The 14798-nt window shown below is 44.7% G+C and overlaps 1 protein-coding gene across 1 annotated transcript; it reads right to left on the bottom strand.

The window, feature by feature from the left end:
* Nucleotides 1–7357: 7357 nt before the first annotated feature.
* On the bottom strand, nucleotides 7358–14368 carry amigo1 (adhesion molecule with Ig-like domain 1). The gene is made up of 4 exons (XM_063209635.1): nucleotides 14243–14368; nucleotides 13226–13811; nucleotides 11928–12723; nucleotides 7358–8827 (listed from the first exon to the last, which is right to left on the bottom strand). Exons 2-4 carry the CDS (start codon nucleotides 13781–13783, stop codon nucleotides 8667–8669), a joined length of 1515 nt encoding a protein of 504 aa, XP_063065705.1. The 5' UTR covers nucleotides 13784–13811; nucleotides 14243–14368; the 3' UTR covers nucleotides 7358–8666.
* Nucleotides 14369–14798: the final 430 nt, after the last annotated feature.

Genomic DNA, 14798 nt, shown 5'->3' with positions numbered 1-14798 from the left:
GATGATGACTATTGTATGTTTCCACTCCAGTTTTGTAGACAATATTGCTAATATAACAGAACACAAGTGTCACATATTATTCACATTAGTGGTTAAGCTCAGGTATTTTGTTGGACATATTAGGGTAGTTATATTACATTACATTGCGTTTGGCAGACGCTTTATAACCAAAGCGACTTACAAACAATACGCTATTTAAGTTGAAGTGCACCATTTAAAATAAATGAAGTGCATACCGTTCTCTTAGGATAGGTAATGTAATTGTATACAGTACATGGTAGCTTACTATCGGTTGACATAAAGCATACATTGGAAGATTGCATAGATGTACTTCTACTACACTAAATGGAGTGCCAGACACATGAGACTGGCATTATTGAACGTTCATTGTCTTTCCTACAATAATGAAACCCATAGCAAACAGATATTTCAATAAAATCAACATAGGTGTGATGTCAACAACATCTGCGCATGATCGGTCTATTGTAGTGTTTCTCATCGGGTGCTCTACAGCCTCCCAGGGGACATTGGGGAGCCCAAGAGGGTGGAGGTGTTGAGAGTGACACAGCAGGGAGGGGGCGCTGCCTAGTTGTATTTGGGTGGCATTAGTATATTTTTTATTTTGTAATAAGGGGGCGTTGGTGGGCTGACGATGAAGTTACGGGGGCGTTGGGAGGCTCATGATGAGGTCCAGGGGGCTTTTATTCCAAAAAAAAATGTTGAGAACCACTGGTGTGGTGGTTATCCAACAAAGTTACCTGGGTTCACTGACTTGTTATAGTATACAAGTCAGTGCCTGGGTTAAATGTGATTGCTAGCAACGCCCCTTAAATAGAATTCATTTTTCCTTGATTAATCAGCAATTCCTAACTGAAAATGCAGAAACTATAAAGCAACTGCTTCCATAGAAAACTGTAAAACGCTTTTTATGTTATCTAGAATTTTTGTCCTTTTAGCCAATCACTACCCTGATTTCTAGCAAAGAAATTTATTTTAAAAATATGTGACATTTGTAGTTTGAATACTAAACGAATGTTCAATATAAAATCAATATTTAGCCGAGGACCGAGGAAAGGACGCCAGTTTACTGAGTGTCTGGGTCACACGACTTTGAGTGTATTCCAATATGCGACCTTGCGTCCTCCACTTGTGCTTATGGCCTCACGTTTTGTGTCTGTGGAGAAAGCTTTTGTAACGTATAATGCTGCTGCTGGGCACAGAGCTAGATACAGATTTGGGTCCCCATGACATTGCATGTTGAGTGGAGGGCTCTTTTGGGTGTTTATTTTTGCCCTTGGCCCGGCCAAAGGCTGTCAGATGCTCTGGAGCTGTTGTAGGGTGGTGGGTGGGGGTGTGGACATGTAATGCAAGGAAGACCCACACACTGATGGGCTCCCTTTTAACCCTTTTTTATTTTCATGACGTTTCAGGGCACCACGCCTTTTCCTCAGACTAGGATTGCGTTCCAATATGCGACCTTGCGTCCTCCACTTGTGCCTGTGGCCTCACGTCTTGCTGATGCCCCGCCTCTGTGGAGAAAAAAATTAAGTTTCCCCGCTGTCAGCCTAGCCAAAACAATTTTTGGGAGACTATTCTTCATTCACCATCCAGTTTGCAAATGAGAAAATAGCTTTACAATTGAGCTTTTGCAGACGACTGTCCCCCACATTTGGGTTTGCATGTCCACCCACAAGAACCCTGGTTCGAGTCCGGCTGGGGTTATTTCCCGATCCTCCCCTGTCTCTCTGTCCCATTCGCTTCCTGTCACCATCTTCGACTGTCCTGTCAAATAAAGGCATAAAAGCCCCTAAAATAAATAAACAAATAAAGCTTTGAATTGTGTGTGTGTTCACAACGTTCCTAAGTGTGTGTGGGTTAGTGGCAAGAGGAGAAGTTGCTCCGCTTCTGCACCAGATGGCGCCAGGCAATCACATAGCTGTGACCCACACAGCATCAAGACTGGAAAAATACAGTCAGGATGCATTTGTGATGTAATTCACCTTGGACAAGACAAGACAAGACATCTCCCAGGCCTCTCTTTACAGTGATGCACTGCATCTGCACTGGAACATACACATTAAATCAGCTTGTGTGTGTACATGTGTGTGGTGTGTCTTTGCATCTGTGCTTTTTCTTGGCTGACTAGAGCCAAGTAGAGGGTAATGTAATGCACTTACAGAGTCTCCTTTAGCTCAAACGTCTAACCGTGACCCTATCACACAACATTGCAGGTATCTAGTATCCAGATCACTATATCTACGTGTAAATATGTAATTACATTAAGTTGATACACCCTTCCTGCAGCCCTCCCCCAGAGTGGAAATAGAGATAGTGTTTACCGGTGCATTGCATTTTCTGCATCACCTACTGTACTGCATATGGCGATGTACCTAACAACCTTAATGCATTCAAATTGACTGGTGGGCGGATTGCTCTCTGGAATAATATTGCAAATGTACTGTACTGTACCATGAATATGAACCATTGTTCTTTTCTCGGTTTGTTTATTTATTTTATTGTGTTATGCAGTTGTATCTATCAGGTACTTGACTGCTCAGTTAGGAAACAAAATGCAAACAGAAATGAAAAACAAACAAATAAACAATTACAGAAAGTTTGGCCTCACGTATGCCCTACTACTGTACTATTTAGTGAATGTAGGCGGTGTAACAGAGAGAATGGGTGGGTGTTTCCTTTTTCCATTTAGAATGTGATATGTGATATAACAGGAAAACAAAGCCAGGATTATTGTTGTCTGTGAACTGATAGCTGTGTGTTTTTAATGACTTTTGTAAAATAAGACTCAGTTGCCTTGCACAAATATTAGATGAAGTGGTGGGAGTATTAAAGAAAAAAAAATGTTGAAAAGAAATGGCAACTGGAAGTGGATTCAATCACACACATACAATAACACCACAGACATCCTGTATTTGAAAAAAAAAACCTGTGGTTCAATGTGGAAAAGAACAAGCTCAAGCACGAATGTGTTTCTCAGTTTTTTATTGGTCAGAGAGAGCTTCTCTTCTCATAGTAACTCATGGTCTACAGTAACAAACCCTAGAGGTCTGGGATATGCATTAACCGTTATTATAATCTTCCTGCATGGACCCCTAATATCCTCAAAGCATTCCTCTACATGCAACTCTGCTGCAAACCTCTACGGATAGGGAGGGAGAGATTTCGGTGTGAGATCTAGCAAGGACAGGACTGGTAGATTTTATACTGTATATTATGTGGGTTTGCAACTACTACGGTACAGTGGGCATCATAGACAAGCACTGTGCTGCCTGGTAGAGTCACCTTTCATACTGAGTGTGGAAAAGCTCTTGCAGACTACTGTTGTGTATCTTTGCCTGTCAGACAGTAATAAATATCACTTTCCTTCAAACGAGTTGATTCAGTACAACTGAAGTAACAATCTTTTTTCTGCTAGAGCAAAATATGACATTGGCAAAAAAAACGCCCCCAAAGATTTGAAAAAAAAAAACGTTTGTTATATTTATGTGATATTCCATAGTAACATATTTACTATTTCTAATATAAATAGCCAAACTATACTTCCCTGGTTTACAACACATACTAAAAATCCTTTGGCAGATGAGAGAGAGAGAGAGAGAGAGAGAGAGAGAGAGAGAGAGAGAGAGAGAGAGAGAGAGAGAGAGAGAGAGAGAGACAGAGAGAGAGAGAGACAGAGAGAGAAGTACAGATTGAATATCAAATCCACTGTTGACGACTCAGACTGAATTACATACATTTACACCTCATTTTTGTGTTGATATTTCTGACAGATGGCTGTAACTTAATGCCTTGCATTAACTTACACCATATTGGTATTACCCAATGACTGTATATTACTATACAACGCATTGTAATGGCTTGGATCATCCTTTAGTTCAGTGGTTCCCAACCTTTTTTGGCTCGGGACCCCATTTTGACATCCCAAATTTCTAAGGACCCCCAACGCATATTTTTACACACCTGAAATTTGACCTGTAGATATTTCTGAAAAAATACAAGGATTAATGTGGCATCTCAATCAGAATATGAATTAATGTTACATAAATTAGGGTATCAGTATTCTTTTCACACACCAAGACATCTCAGGTGATCCAATTAGAATTTCAGGCGCTCCCATACGGGGTCCCGACCCCAAGGTTGAAAACCACTGCTTTAGAAGCTGTTTCCACATAGCCTGCTATTTTTGATAACACATTGGTTTTGGACTTCCATTTACATGTAAACAGAGATTTAAAACCCACATATCAAAAGTCCTGCTTTAAAAATATCCCATTTAGGGAGCCAAAATGCACTTGTTATTACAATGGAGTTTTTATTTTTATCCACATGTTGCGTTTGCACCTAAACAGGAGAGAAAAAGATCCGCATTTAAAAATAGCAGGCTACGTGGAAACAGCACCTTAGTTAAATTGCACTCCAGGTATCCTATCCCACACATAGGTATTTATCCATTATCATAATTTTAACTGCAAGAGTCAGCTGTGGTAGTAGTACATCTTCTGGTGTTCCTAACTGGAACGTACAGCATCTTCACTACATTCATTTTCAAGTGATTTGACAAACCTACAAGTGGATCTACAGTATGGCGGGAAACGTAGCACTGTACAAGGTTGAGGTTTTTTTAAACATGACAGCAGACAAACTTGGTTTTCTTTTGTTAAATGTTACACACAAAACCAGCAACATGTAATAATTTGGACTTGAATACATTTACAATCATACCGAATCAACGAATCAACTAATACAGAAACATGGAATTAAATCTTTTTTTCCCCTTGTGAATCCTAGAGCTTACGCATTGTCTTTATAAATAGGAGGCTAGTAGGCAGTGAGAGTGAGTAGTGGGTTGAAGGTCCGCTGTCGGAGTAGTGGTGTACAGATCCCATGAATGACAAAGGAAATCAGAGGCCCATTACACCAGGAAGTGAAGTGTGTGTGTGTGTGTGTGTGTGTGTGTGTGTGTGTGTGTGTGTGTGTGTGTGTGTGTGTGTGTGTGTGTGTGTGTGTGTGTGTGTGTGTGTGTGTGTGTGTGTGTGTGTGTGTGACATTAGTTGTAGACGCCAGTGGTTTTGACCAATTTCTTCTAAGATAACTGTTCAAACATCATCTCCCTGAGATTTTCAGTCAAGCAGGAAACATCTCAGAAACAGGCAGACATAACAGGGAAACACGAACAGTACTATATCATGATGAATGATGGCATGGACTTAAATGGCAAATAGTGTTGAGAAAACCATACGTGCATTAGGAAAAGCTCTACATTTAGTAGCATCATCATAGTCTAATTTCATAGTCTAGAGTGTTTCTCCCCCTTTAAAATGCTTTTGTAATAGATAGCTTGCATGGAAAACAATCTCTACTTGTGACGTATACAATTAGCCTGGCTTTAAGCCTGTCTTTACACCGCAATTCAGGATGTGCCACACAAAATCGACATAATTGCTAAGTAGCAGCACTCCCTCTGTTTGCTGATTGGTCCAGTAAGATTCTACTAGTCGAGCGTATCACTGTAAACAAACCCAGACGTTGCAGCCATTTTTGCAGCGCTAATAATACATCCTTCAACACAGAGAGTTGAATTTCAAACTCCTCTGGTTGGCTTTAATCGCAAAGTGTTGTTGAGGGCTCGATCAGATGATTTTGTCCTGGCCCTGCCCTGGTCTAAGCTCTCATCAGCCCTGTATGTATGTAGAGACAGGGTTGCCAGATGAGGTTGAGGATTTCCAAACCAAAAAATACTCCAAACCCGCCGGGAAGCACTCAATCCCGCCCAATTCTATTGATGTCTATGACCAAAATTTGGGCGTTTTTTTCTTTACCCGGACACGGCCATCCTAAGCATCCCAATTGGGCGAGACACCGTCCAATCTGGCAAGACGGATGTAGAGATAGGCTTGCAGCCAGGCTAGTGGATTACCACCACACTCACCCCCATGTCTAAATTACGGGGAAGGTAGCCTGCTGTACACTGTAGGGACAGCAAAACAGTAAAACCATGAACCATCCATCTTACCCTAACAGCCATGGGTGTAAATATTTTAGGTGTGGATGGTGGGGACATATCCATACCACTTTTGAGATGAACCTACAACTATCTTATCCCCACCACCTTTTCCAAAATTATAATGGAAAGAATAGTTGACCCAGACAATTTATCATAATGTCCCAACCACTTTCAAAGCCAAATACACATCTTTGCTGACATCAATCGACACATCATGCCTGAACGCCGTCCATGTTCAAATAGGAAATGGGAAGTGAACATCAGAATTACACAAGCCTAATTTACAGGCGGATTAAGTCCTATCCCTGACAACTTCCTTCCCCTTGCCAAGAGTGTGATTCACCACTCGGCACATTATGAGGCATGTTTTTAAAGGGCACTGCATCACGCTGTGGTGGTTTCTGGCTGAGCTGAGACTGTGCCTAATTCTCTCCCGAGAAGGCTTGAACCTGAAGGTTGAATGAGAATTAAGAATGAAGACTGTGAGACGTGGAGCCGGAGCGTGCCCGACCGTGACAAACAGCTTTTCTGGCGTAGCAGTGGCCACACATAATGCGATATCATGATGGGAAACAGCCTCGCTTTTGTATGACAGCAGAGTCGGCTGCAGTCTAGTCGCGTGAAGTATAAATGCCATTAGTGATGGTTAAGTCACGTCTCTCTGCCGCTGTCATGACACGCATGCCCATGCTCATGAAAGACTTCCTCTGGTCGGCTGTGGCCTTGGTCACCAGTGTCACAAATGTCCCCAACACGCTTGGCTGGACAAATCGCATGAATTGCACGAATCATGCTGCAAGGAAATCTCTAACTGGTCGCCATGCAAGGAGACACGAAACTAGGATTTTTTTTCATGGAGTGTCAACTGGACATTCTTGTGGAACATTCTAGAATTCTGTAGGGATGTAATACGTAACCCAAGATGGGCACAAAATACTTCCAATGTACACGTGGATGTGCCATTGTCCTCCAACCATGACAATTGGCAATAATAATTCTAAATATTTAGCTATTTATGTATCCTCTCAAAATTACAGGGTCCAGTTGATTTTCATTTACAGATAACTAAAATTAGACAAAAAGGCAGACATCTGTCAACCAATGAACATCTTTTGTTTGGAATCGCAGCATTCTAGAACTGCAAAGAATGTGTCCTCAGGGTTTATGATACAGCACTCAGGAAATACTGGGCACAACACTGCCATTATCGACATCACAATTAACACTACTGCACTTCCTGCATGGACTATACTGTACTGTACTGTACTGTACTGTACTGATGTTTCTGATATTAAGTCATCAGACTGATATGACCTTGCTATTATATTCACTAAAATACACGTGAGGAACAACAGTGTGTGTTGGTTACGTAACCGTAAACGTTAACAATTATTTTGTTGACTTGACCTTACGACTGGCATGGTTAACTTTTCACACATAAACAAGAAGACATAAATGTGGCTTCACTATTGCATTGATTGTAAAAAAAAATGTTCCAACAGAAATCCCTTTCATTTCCATGAGTGAGCAGCACTGACAATTTGTGTTCCTAAAGAGCAGCAATGCACTTTGTTTGACACCAAACAGCACAAGCCTTATTTCTGGCCTCAAAAACATCGATAATAACTATTTCTGGATAGGTTTTGTTTGCTGCTTCATAAAAAAAAATACTTTTTGATCCGTTTCCACCTTGTTGCCTTCCTAACCTCACGGACAGACACAGGACACACGAGACGTAATGTGGGTAGGTATGATACGTAATGTGGGTAGGTATGAAACATACAGTGCTAATACAACACTTAGAGAGTACTCTGGGACCGAATACACTCTGATAAAATGATAAAGTAAAAATAAGTGTTGGATCAACACTGCAAATTTTGCTGTGTGTCAGTATACGGCCCCTCCTCTGTACATGACTCACAGATTCGACAGGCCTGACAAAACGAGGTGAGGATGGTCGGCTAGCAGTCAGGATGACGATGATGATACATGTGCGCTAAAATCTACTGAGAATTCTTCCTACAGGCTATTCCTCTCAGTATAAATATTACTCTGCAAGGCTCATGCTGGGAAAAAAGTATTGGATGTTGTCTGTAATTTTTTTTCTCCTTTTTTGTTCTCAGCTAATTCATAATTGTCCGTTCTTGCTTCCCAGTGTCATTTGACACATGTCTCAGTCCAATGACACGACACCTTTTCGTCTCCCACCACCTCCTAGTATTACATAACACATATGCCCAGCCTTTTCACAGTATATACTTAAGTGCTACAGATTGCAATTCTGGAAAGGCTTTCAAATGTATTGTCCTGTCAACATACAGTACGACACAAGATAAAACGCTATTGGTTGGTAGCACAGCCTCTGCCAGCAGCCAATCAAACGGCTGAGAGCGGATGTGCAGATGTCAACTCCTCTTATTATTTTTTACTCTTTTTTTTTTTTACAGGTCACAGTATGAGCTCGGCCAACACTGGATGGACATATTGTTTCCCAAGTTAGCTGCCTAATTGGGACCAGTCTTTAGAAGAAGAAAAAAAACACCCTTACGAGCATTATTGTCCCTTTCTTTCTCCTTTCTTCCTCTCATCCTTCCTTCCTTCTGTTCTGTCCATCCTTTCTTCCTTCCATCTTGTCCTCTACTCCTCAGACCACAATGGGAGTGTCTGAGAAGACGGAGCTGATGGACTCTGCCACGGATTTCTTGCGGTGGGCCTTGCCCTGCGGTCCGTCCCCGTCCTCCTCCCCGTCCTCCTCTCCTCCGCTGGGGTTCAGCTTCCCGTTCTGGCCCTGCAGGTCCTTGGGGTCTGCGGGAGCAACATGGCGATTATTACACTCAACTGACAACTTTTATCCAAAGCGACTCACAGCAATTTTAGATACAGGCAGGGCAAAAAATAACTTTGTTTATCATCAGCCAAAATGGTCAGTAGATGCTATTCTAGCCAAACTCACCAATGGGTCAAAATGGCTGGTAAGTTAGTATTTTCTACCAGCCAAACTGAAATTCCACCAGCATGTGGCTGGTTGGCTGGTGTTAATTTAGAGCCCTGGATACAGGGTGTTGGTTACAGTCCCTGGAGCAATGGGGGAGTTGAGTGCCTTTCTCAAGGGCACTTCAGTCATAGATAGAGGTATAGAGAGAGGTAAGAGTGGGATTTGAATCTGCAACCTTCTGATCTTAAGTTCACCTCCCTAACCACTATGCCACGGCTGCCCCCCTACATGGCGATTAAAGGAGAACTTCGGGTAATTTCAAGATGCAATTGTATTGTTTACGCTACTCTTGACTTGTCAGCATCTGATGGCATCACATTTTATTGAAAGCCCATTGGGAAACTCCAACTCCCATTGTCATTGTGACAGCACTCCACAGCACACAAGTGAACACTGCACACAACGAAATTGCATTTATGCCTCACCCGTGCAAGGGGGCAGCCCTCAGTGGCGCCCCATGGGGAGCAGTGCGTTGGGACGGTACCATGCTCAGGGTACCTCAGTCATGGAGGAGGATGGGGGAGAGCACTGGTTGATTACTCCCCCCACCAACCTGGCGGGTCGGGAGTCGAACCGGCAACCTCTGGGATGCAAGTCTGACGCCCTAACCGCTCACCCATGACTGCTATTGTTTATCCCTATCTGAGATTTTGGCTGTTGCTAGTCTGGTGTGGTACGAACAATACAGCTGCATGTTGAATTTGTCTGTAATTGTCGGAGCATAGTCACATTGAGATCTAGACTAGAGTAGGGGTACTCAGGGTATGACAAAAAGGCTTATAAGGGGTACGCATAACAAAAAAGGTTGGTAAACGCTCCTGTGGCCCCTTAATGCACACCATACCTCCTGTGGCACACTGCAATAGACAGTGAAAGTTAACTACTATAGTACTACACTACTATGACAGTGAACGGGGCCTTTAGTAATACATTAAGACTTGGTCATTGCCATCTTGGTAACAGCTAATTCATAATGCCATGTCTTAGGGGGTTAAGCCCCTGCTTAACGCCCAAAAGGGAGCCGTGCAGCGGGACGGTACCATGCTCACCAACCTACCCCACCAACCTGGTGAGTCGGGAGTCAAACCAGCAACCTTTGGGCTACACGTCTGACGCCCTAACCGCTTACCCATGACTGCCCACCATGGGGTAATGGGAATGTAATAGTGGGATCTTACGTATGATATGGGTTGGGATTTAGTGTAGTATGGTATCCCTGTGCAGAATAGTAGTAGGAATGTAATGGTGGGTGCTTACCTGTGCTGTGGCTGAGATTAGTATAGTGTACTGTCCCTACAGGTGTGGAGTGGGACTGATAATCTGTGTGGGAGTGTAATAGTGGGAAGATTTACCTTTGTTATGGTTGTTATTTAATGTAGCATGCTATCCCTGTAAAGAGAGGGAAAATACTGGTGGCGGTAGTGTGATGCTGGGGTGGTAGATGGGATCATGCACTGTAGTATGCTATCCCCGTGCAGAGTGGGAGTGATAGTGGAAGTGTGTTAATAGGGACTCACCTTTGTTGTGGTTGTAATTTAATGAACTATGCTATCCCTGTATGTGGCCCTTAATAGTGGTGATACTAGTGGTTGAGTTGTTGTGGTAATCTCTGCATGGAGATTAACCATGGGAGGACTCCCAAAACGTTTGGCTGGACAAATCGCATGAATTGCACGAATCATGCTGCAAGGAATCTCTAACTGGTCGCCATGCAAGGAGATATGAAACTAGGGTTTTTTTCAGTGAGTGTCAACTGAACATTCTTATGGAACATTCTAGAATTCAGAAGGGATGTCTGCATGGAGACTAACCATGAGGGGACTTACCTTTGTTGTGGTTGTGATTTAGTGAACTATACTGTCCCTGTACAGGTATGTGGCACTTAAGGGCCGTACACACACGTCGCTGCTATTTACTCGCTACTTGCTCACTCGCCTACTTGCCACTCGCTCTGGGTGATTTTGTTTACTGGTTGTCATGGTTCCCGCTGTCCGCGCCAATAACGTGCGTACGAAACAAAATGTAGACATACGCTGTTTAACGTTGATCGTGTGCTGTGCACAACCATGCATATGAGCCTTTGATGGTGTACACTGTATGTATTTTCCTCAACACTTTTAACCAAAGTGTGATGGCGTGCAGAAGTTGGGGTGGTCAGAACACCACAGGGGCAACGTCACCTGTCAATAATCTGTATTCTGCATTCCAATTGGTTACTCGCTTAACTCGCGTCGCTCGAAGATAAAATAAGTTTATCTCGGAACCCGCCCACATCGCATCGCTTGTACTCTCCTCGCCTACTCGCCAGCGAGACTCGCTGGAACACGTAGACATTCTATTGACTTCATCCGCTGAGCGAGTAACTAGCAGCGACGTGTGTGTACGGCCCTTTACAGTGATAATACTAGTGGTTGAGTTGTTGTGGTTGAGCATCTCTGCATGGAGACTAACCATGATTTACTGAACTATGCTATCCATGTATGTGGCACTTAGTATAGTGGTAATTCGTGTGGTTCAGTTGTTGTGGTTGAGTGAGTGTAACCCGACGTATTACTGTGCACTGCGTCCCCCTCGGGGGCGCGAACTCGCCACCACGCCTATGGGAGTCACAGCACGATACCGCTCGACCAAGAATCTAGTCTCCCAGTCCAACGGCATCGACACTGTATGAGGCTTTGGGAGGGAGGTTTACTAACGTTCCACGCCAACTCTGCTAGTTAGCCTCCGTTACATGAGCATGTTTGCTTCGAGACATCATAACTATGGGAGGACTAACTCACCTTTGTTATGGGTGATATTTTATGAATGTGGCCCTTAAAGTGGTAGTGGCAGTGGTAATACTAGTGGTTCAGTTGTTGTGGTTGAGCATGTCGGCATGGAGACTACCCATGATGGGAGGACAGGACTCACCTTTGTTGTTGGGGCAGCAGAAGCAGCGGCAGGGCGTGAGGTACAGGTAGATGAGCACTAGCACCACACTGGCCAGGCAGCCCACCAGGGTGGTGTAGGCTGTGTTGAGCGTCTCCCCGTTGCCGTTGATGGTGAAGTTGTGCACCTTCACCACCACGTACACCGTCTCGTTCAGCACCTCGCTGGTGGCCACGCAGGTGTACGTGCCCGAGTCCTCCGCCCGCACCGAGCTCAGCTGGAGCTTGCCGTCCGCCAGCATTACGGCGGTCGTGTTGCTATTGGTGACGACCGAAGCCGCTGGCGGCACCGGTACGTTGCCGGGCAGTGTCCACGTTTTGATCATGTCCCGCTGCCGGGTGTCGCAGCTGAGCATCAGCGTCTGCTCCAGGTAGGTCTCCTCCGCCTCCTCCTTGAAGGTGCTGCAGTTCAGCTGCACGTTCAGCTCGAAGACGCCCACCGTCCGCTTGTCGCTCGGCATCACGCAGGTGTACTCGTCCCGGAAGTCGTAGGCCGAGCTGAACTTGCGCAGGTACCAGTGTGCCAGCAGGCTGTAGAGCTCGCAGTCACACAGCACCGGGTTGTTGTGGAAGTACAGGCCATTCTTGATCCAGCCCGGCAGGTTCTGGAGCTCCTGGACGGGCAGCACCTTCACCCTGTTGGAAGACACGTCGAGCAAGCTCAGCTTCTCCAGCCGCGTCTTGTCCTTCACCAGCTCCAGGGGGAACCGAGAGATCTGGTTCTGGCTCAGGTAGAGCTTCTGCAGGCTGTTGAGGTTGTTGAAGGCCGTGCGGTCCACCTGCGATAGGGGTGGGCGATGTGGCAAAAAAATGTCATATCACGATTTTTAAACATGAAATATCGATTTCGTTTTTTTTTTTAAAATCACGATCTTCCATCCAAAAAATAAAAACAACAAAAATCAAACACTCATAAAGTGCACAATTAGAACACAATAATGTAAAGAATAAAAGTGAAGACAACAACACAAGTAAGTAAACATCACTTTGATACTGATAGTTAACATCCTCACTGCAAGACGATCTATACGATTTCTTCACTTGGGCAGTTTCGAGACGATCGATTCACTATTTATATCGTCATATCACCCAGGGCCTGCAGAGATTTTGGAGCCCCCAAGCAATACTGGTCCGGACAGGTCCCTCATAATTAAATAATAATAATGTTTTTTTTAGTCAATCTCAATTTGGGAGGAGCCAATTTTTGGGGGCAAAGTGGTTGAGGCCCTAAGAGCTCTGCTTACTCTGCTTATGCCTAGCGGCTGCCCTGATGTCGCCCACCTGCGAGATGCGGTTGTTGTAGAGCAGCAGCACCTCCAGCTGCTCCAGGGGCTCGAACATGAACTCGCTCAGCAGGTCCAGGCTGTTGGACGACAGGTCCAGGTAGCGGAGCTCCTTGACGTTCACGAACGCCTCGGACGACAGGAAGTGCAGCCCATTGTGGCCCAGCAGCAGGTTGCGCAGCCGGGAGAGCTTGACGGGTGTCCACTCGGCACGCAGCTTGGTGATGTTATTGTAGCTGAGGTCCAGCACGGCCGTGTACGGCGGCAGGGAGGTGGGTACGGTGGTCAGGTACATCTTGGAGCAGCTGACCACGTTGCTGGCGCATATGCAGGTGGTGTGGCAGTTGAGCGCCGAGCCCTCTGCCCTCCCCAGGAGCAGCAGGGAGAAGCAAAGAGACCAGCCCACGGCGGCGCAGGCTCTCATTGAGGAGAAGAACATGCCTGTCACCTGATTGCCTAAGGTGTATGGAGGAGACATGGTTACAGTGCTGCTTGCCTCTGCTTTGCTCGGTCTATAACTTGGACTCGATTCTTTTTTCCAAACAATGAGGTCCATCAATGTGGGGGATCCATGCTCTTGTGCCCTACAAGAGGGGGACAGCAAACAGAAAGAGCTCTTTAATTATTCATCAGAATGCATGATGACTGACATTTTTTTCCAGAACTAAACGCTGACACCACCTTTGCGCGCACGTGCACACGCATTCCAGACAGACAGCACAGAAACATTTTGACTCTGAGCTAGCTTGAATGGTAAACAAACACAGATGTTACGCAAACGTAGATCTTTAAACAGAGGAAAATACAAGGTGATGCTCTGAAGCCGGGCAATATAGGCTAGCAAAAGTTACAGCAGCTGGAATGTTTTTGTCCTGCCTCGACTGATCAACGATAAGTGTTGCATTGCACCATTTCTCTCCTTGTATTTTCCGGCGATGGTAGAATAAAAATAAGATTAAACAGATCACAATTTAACAAGCATTATCCTACACACCAAGAGCATAGAAGACGTTACCTCCTGGTTGCCTTGACACAGATCACGCCATTTCCAGAGCAAATGCAAAGTGCGAATCCTCTCAAAACACAAGGCGCGAATCTATTTTATCCACAACACATCACAGCCATCGGTCCATCTAACACATGCACCTCCACACGCAGGGGCGAAGGAGGGGCACACGAAACAAGATCCAATTATTCCGACATCCAGCTGCTAAAAACGCGAGACTGATGTAGTCATACGCAAACAGGATAATGTTTTTAAAAAATACACAAGTTGGACTAAATAACGGTCACAATCTCAACGTCCCGCCTATCCCTAACTCACAAAGGCTGCTAGATAGATTTCTTTTTCGAAGGAAGGCGAGGGTGGAAAAAACGCCAGTCTTTTCGAGGCAAATCGGTGTTATTATGTATAAACCCGTCTCCTCTGAAGACACATCACCGAGGTCCAAGCTGCATCTTCTCCTCCTCGCGCTGAGTCGTTTGGACGCATGAGCAGTAGTGCGGAGAACAATCATCGGTGGGCTTAGAGCAAAGATCCACAGTACTTGGCTTAGGTGAGCACTCACCAA

Source organism: Engraulis encrasicolus, chromosome 10, assembly GCF_034702125.1.
Source record: "Engraulis encrasicolus isolate BLACKSEA-1 chromosome 10, IST_EnEncr_1.0, whole genome shotgun sequence".
In the NCBI taxonomy this organism is placed as follows: domain Eukaryota; kingdom Metazoa; phylum Chordata; class Actinopteri; order Clupeiformes; family Engraulidae; genus Engraulis; species Engraulis encrasicolus.
This window is presented reverse-complemented; position numbering and strand designations above follow the sequence as displayed.

What these genes read in the sequence shown, in the direction of transcription:
- amigo1 (XM_063209635.1), bottom strand. Translation starts at nt 13,783, where the DNA reads ATGGACCTCATTGTTTGGAAAAAAGAATCGAGTCCAAGTTATAGACCG. An exon ending in ACAACAACCGCATCTCGCAG is followed by an intron (nt 12,724 to 13,225) that starts GTGGGCGACATC and finishes CCCCTATCGCAG; the next exon opens with GTGGACCGCACGGCCTTCAA. An exon ending in CTGCTGCCCCAACAACAAAG is followed by an intron (nt 8,828 to 11,927) that starts GTGAGTCCTGTC and finishes TTGCTCCCGCAG; the next exon opens with ACCCCAAGGACCTGCAGGGC.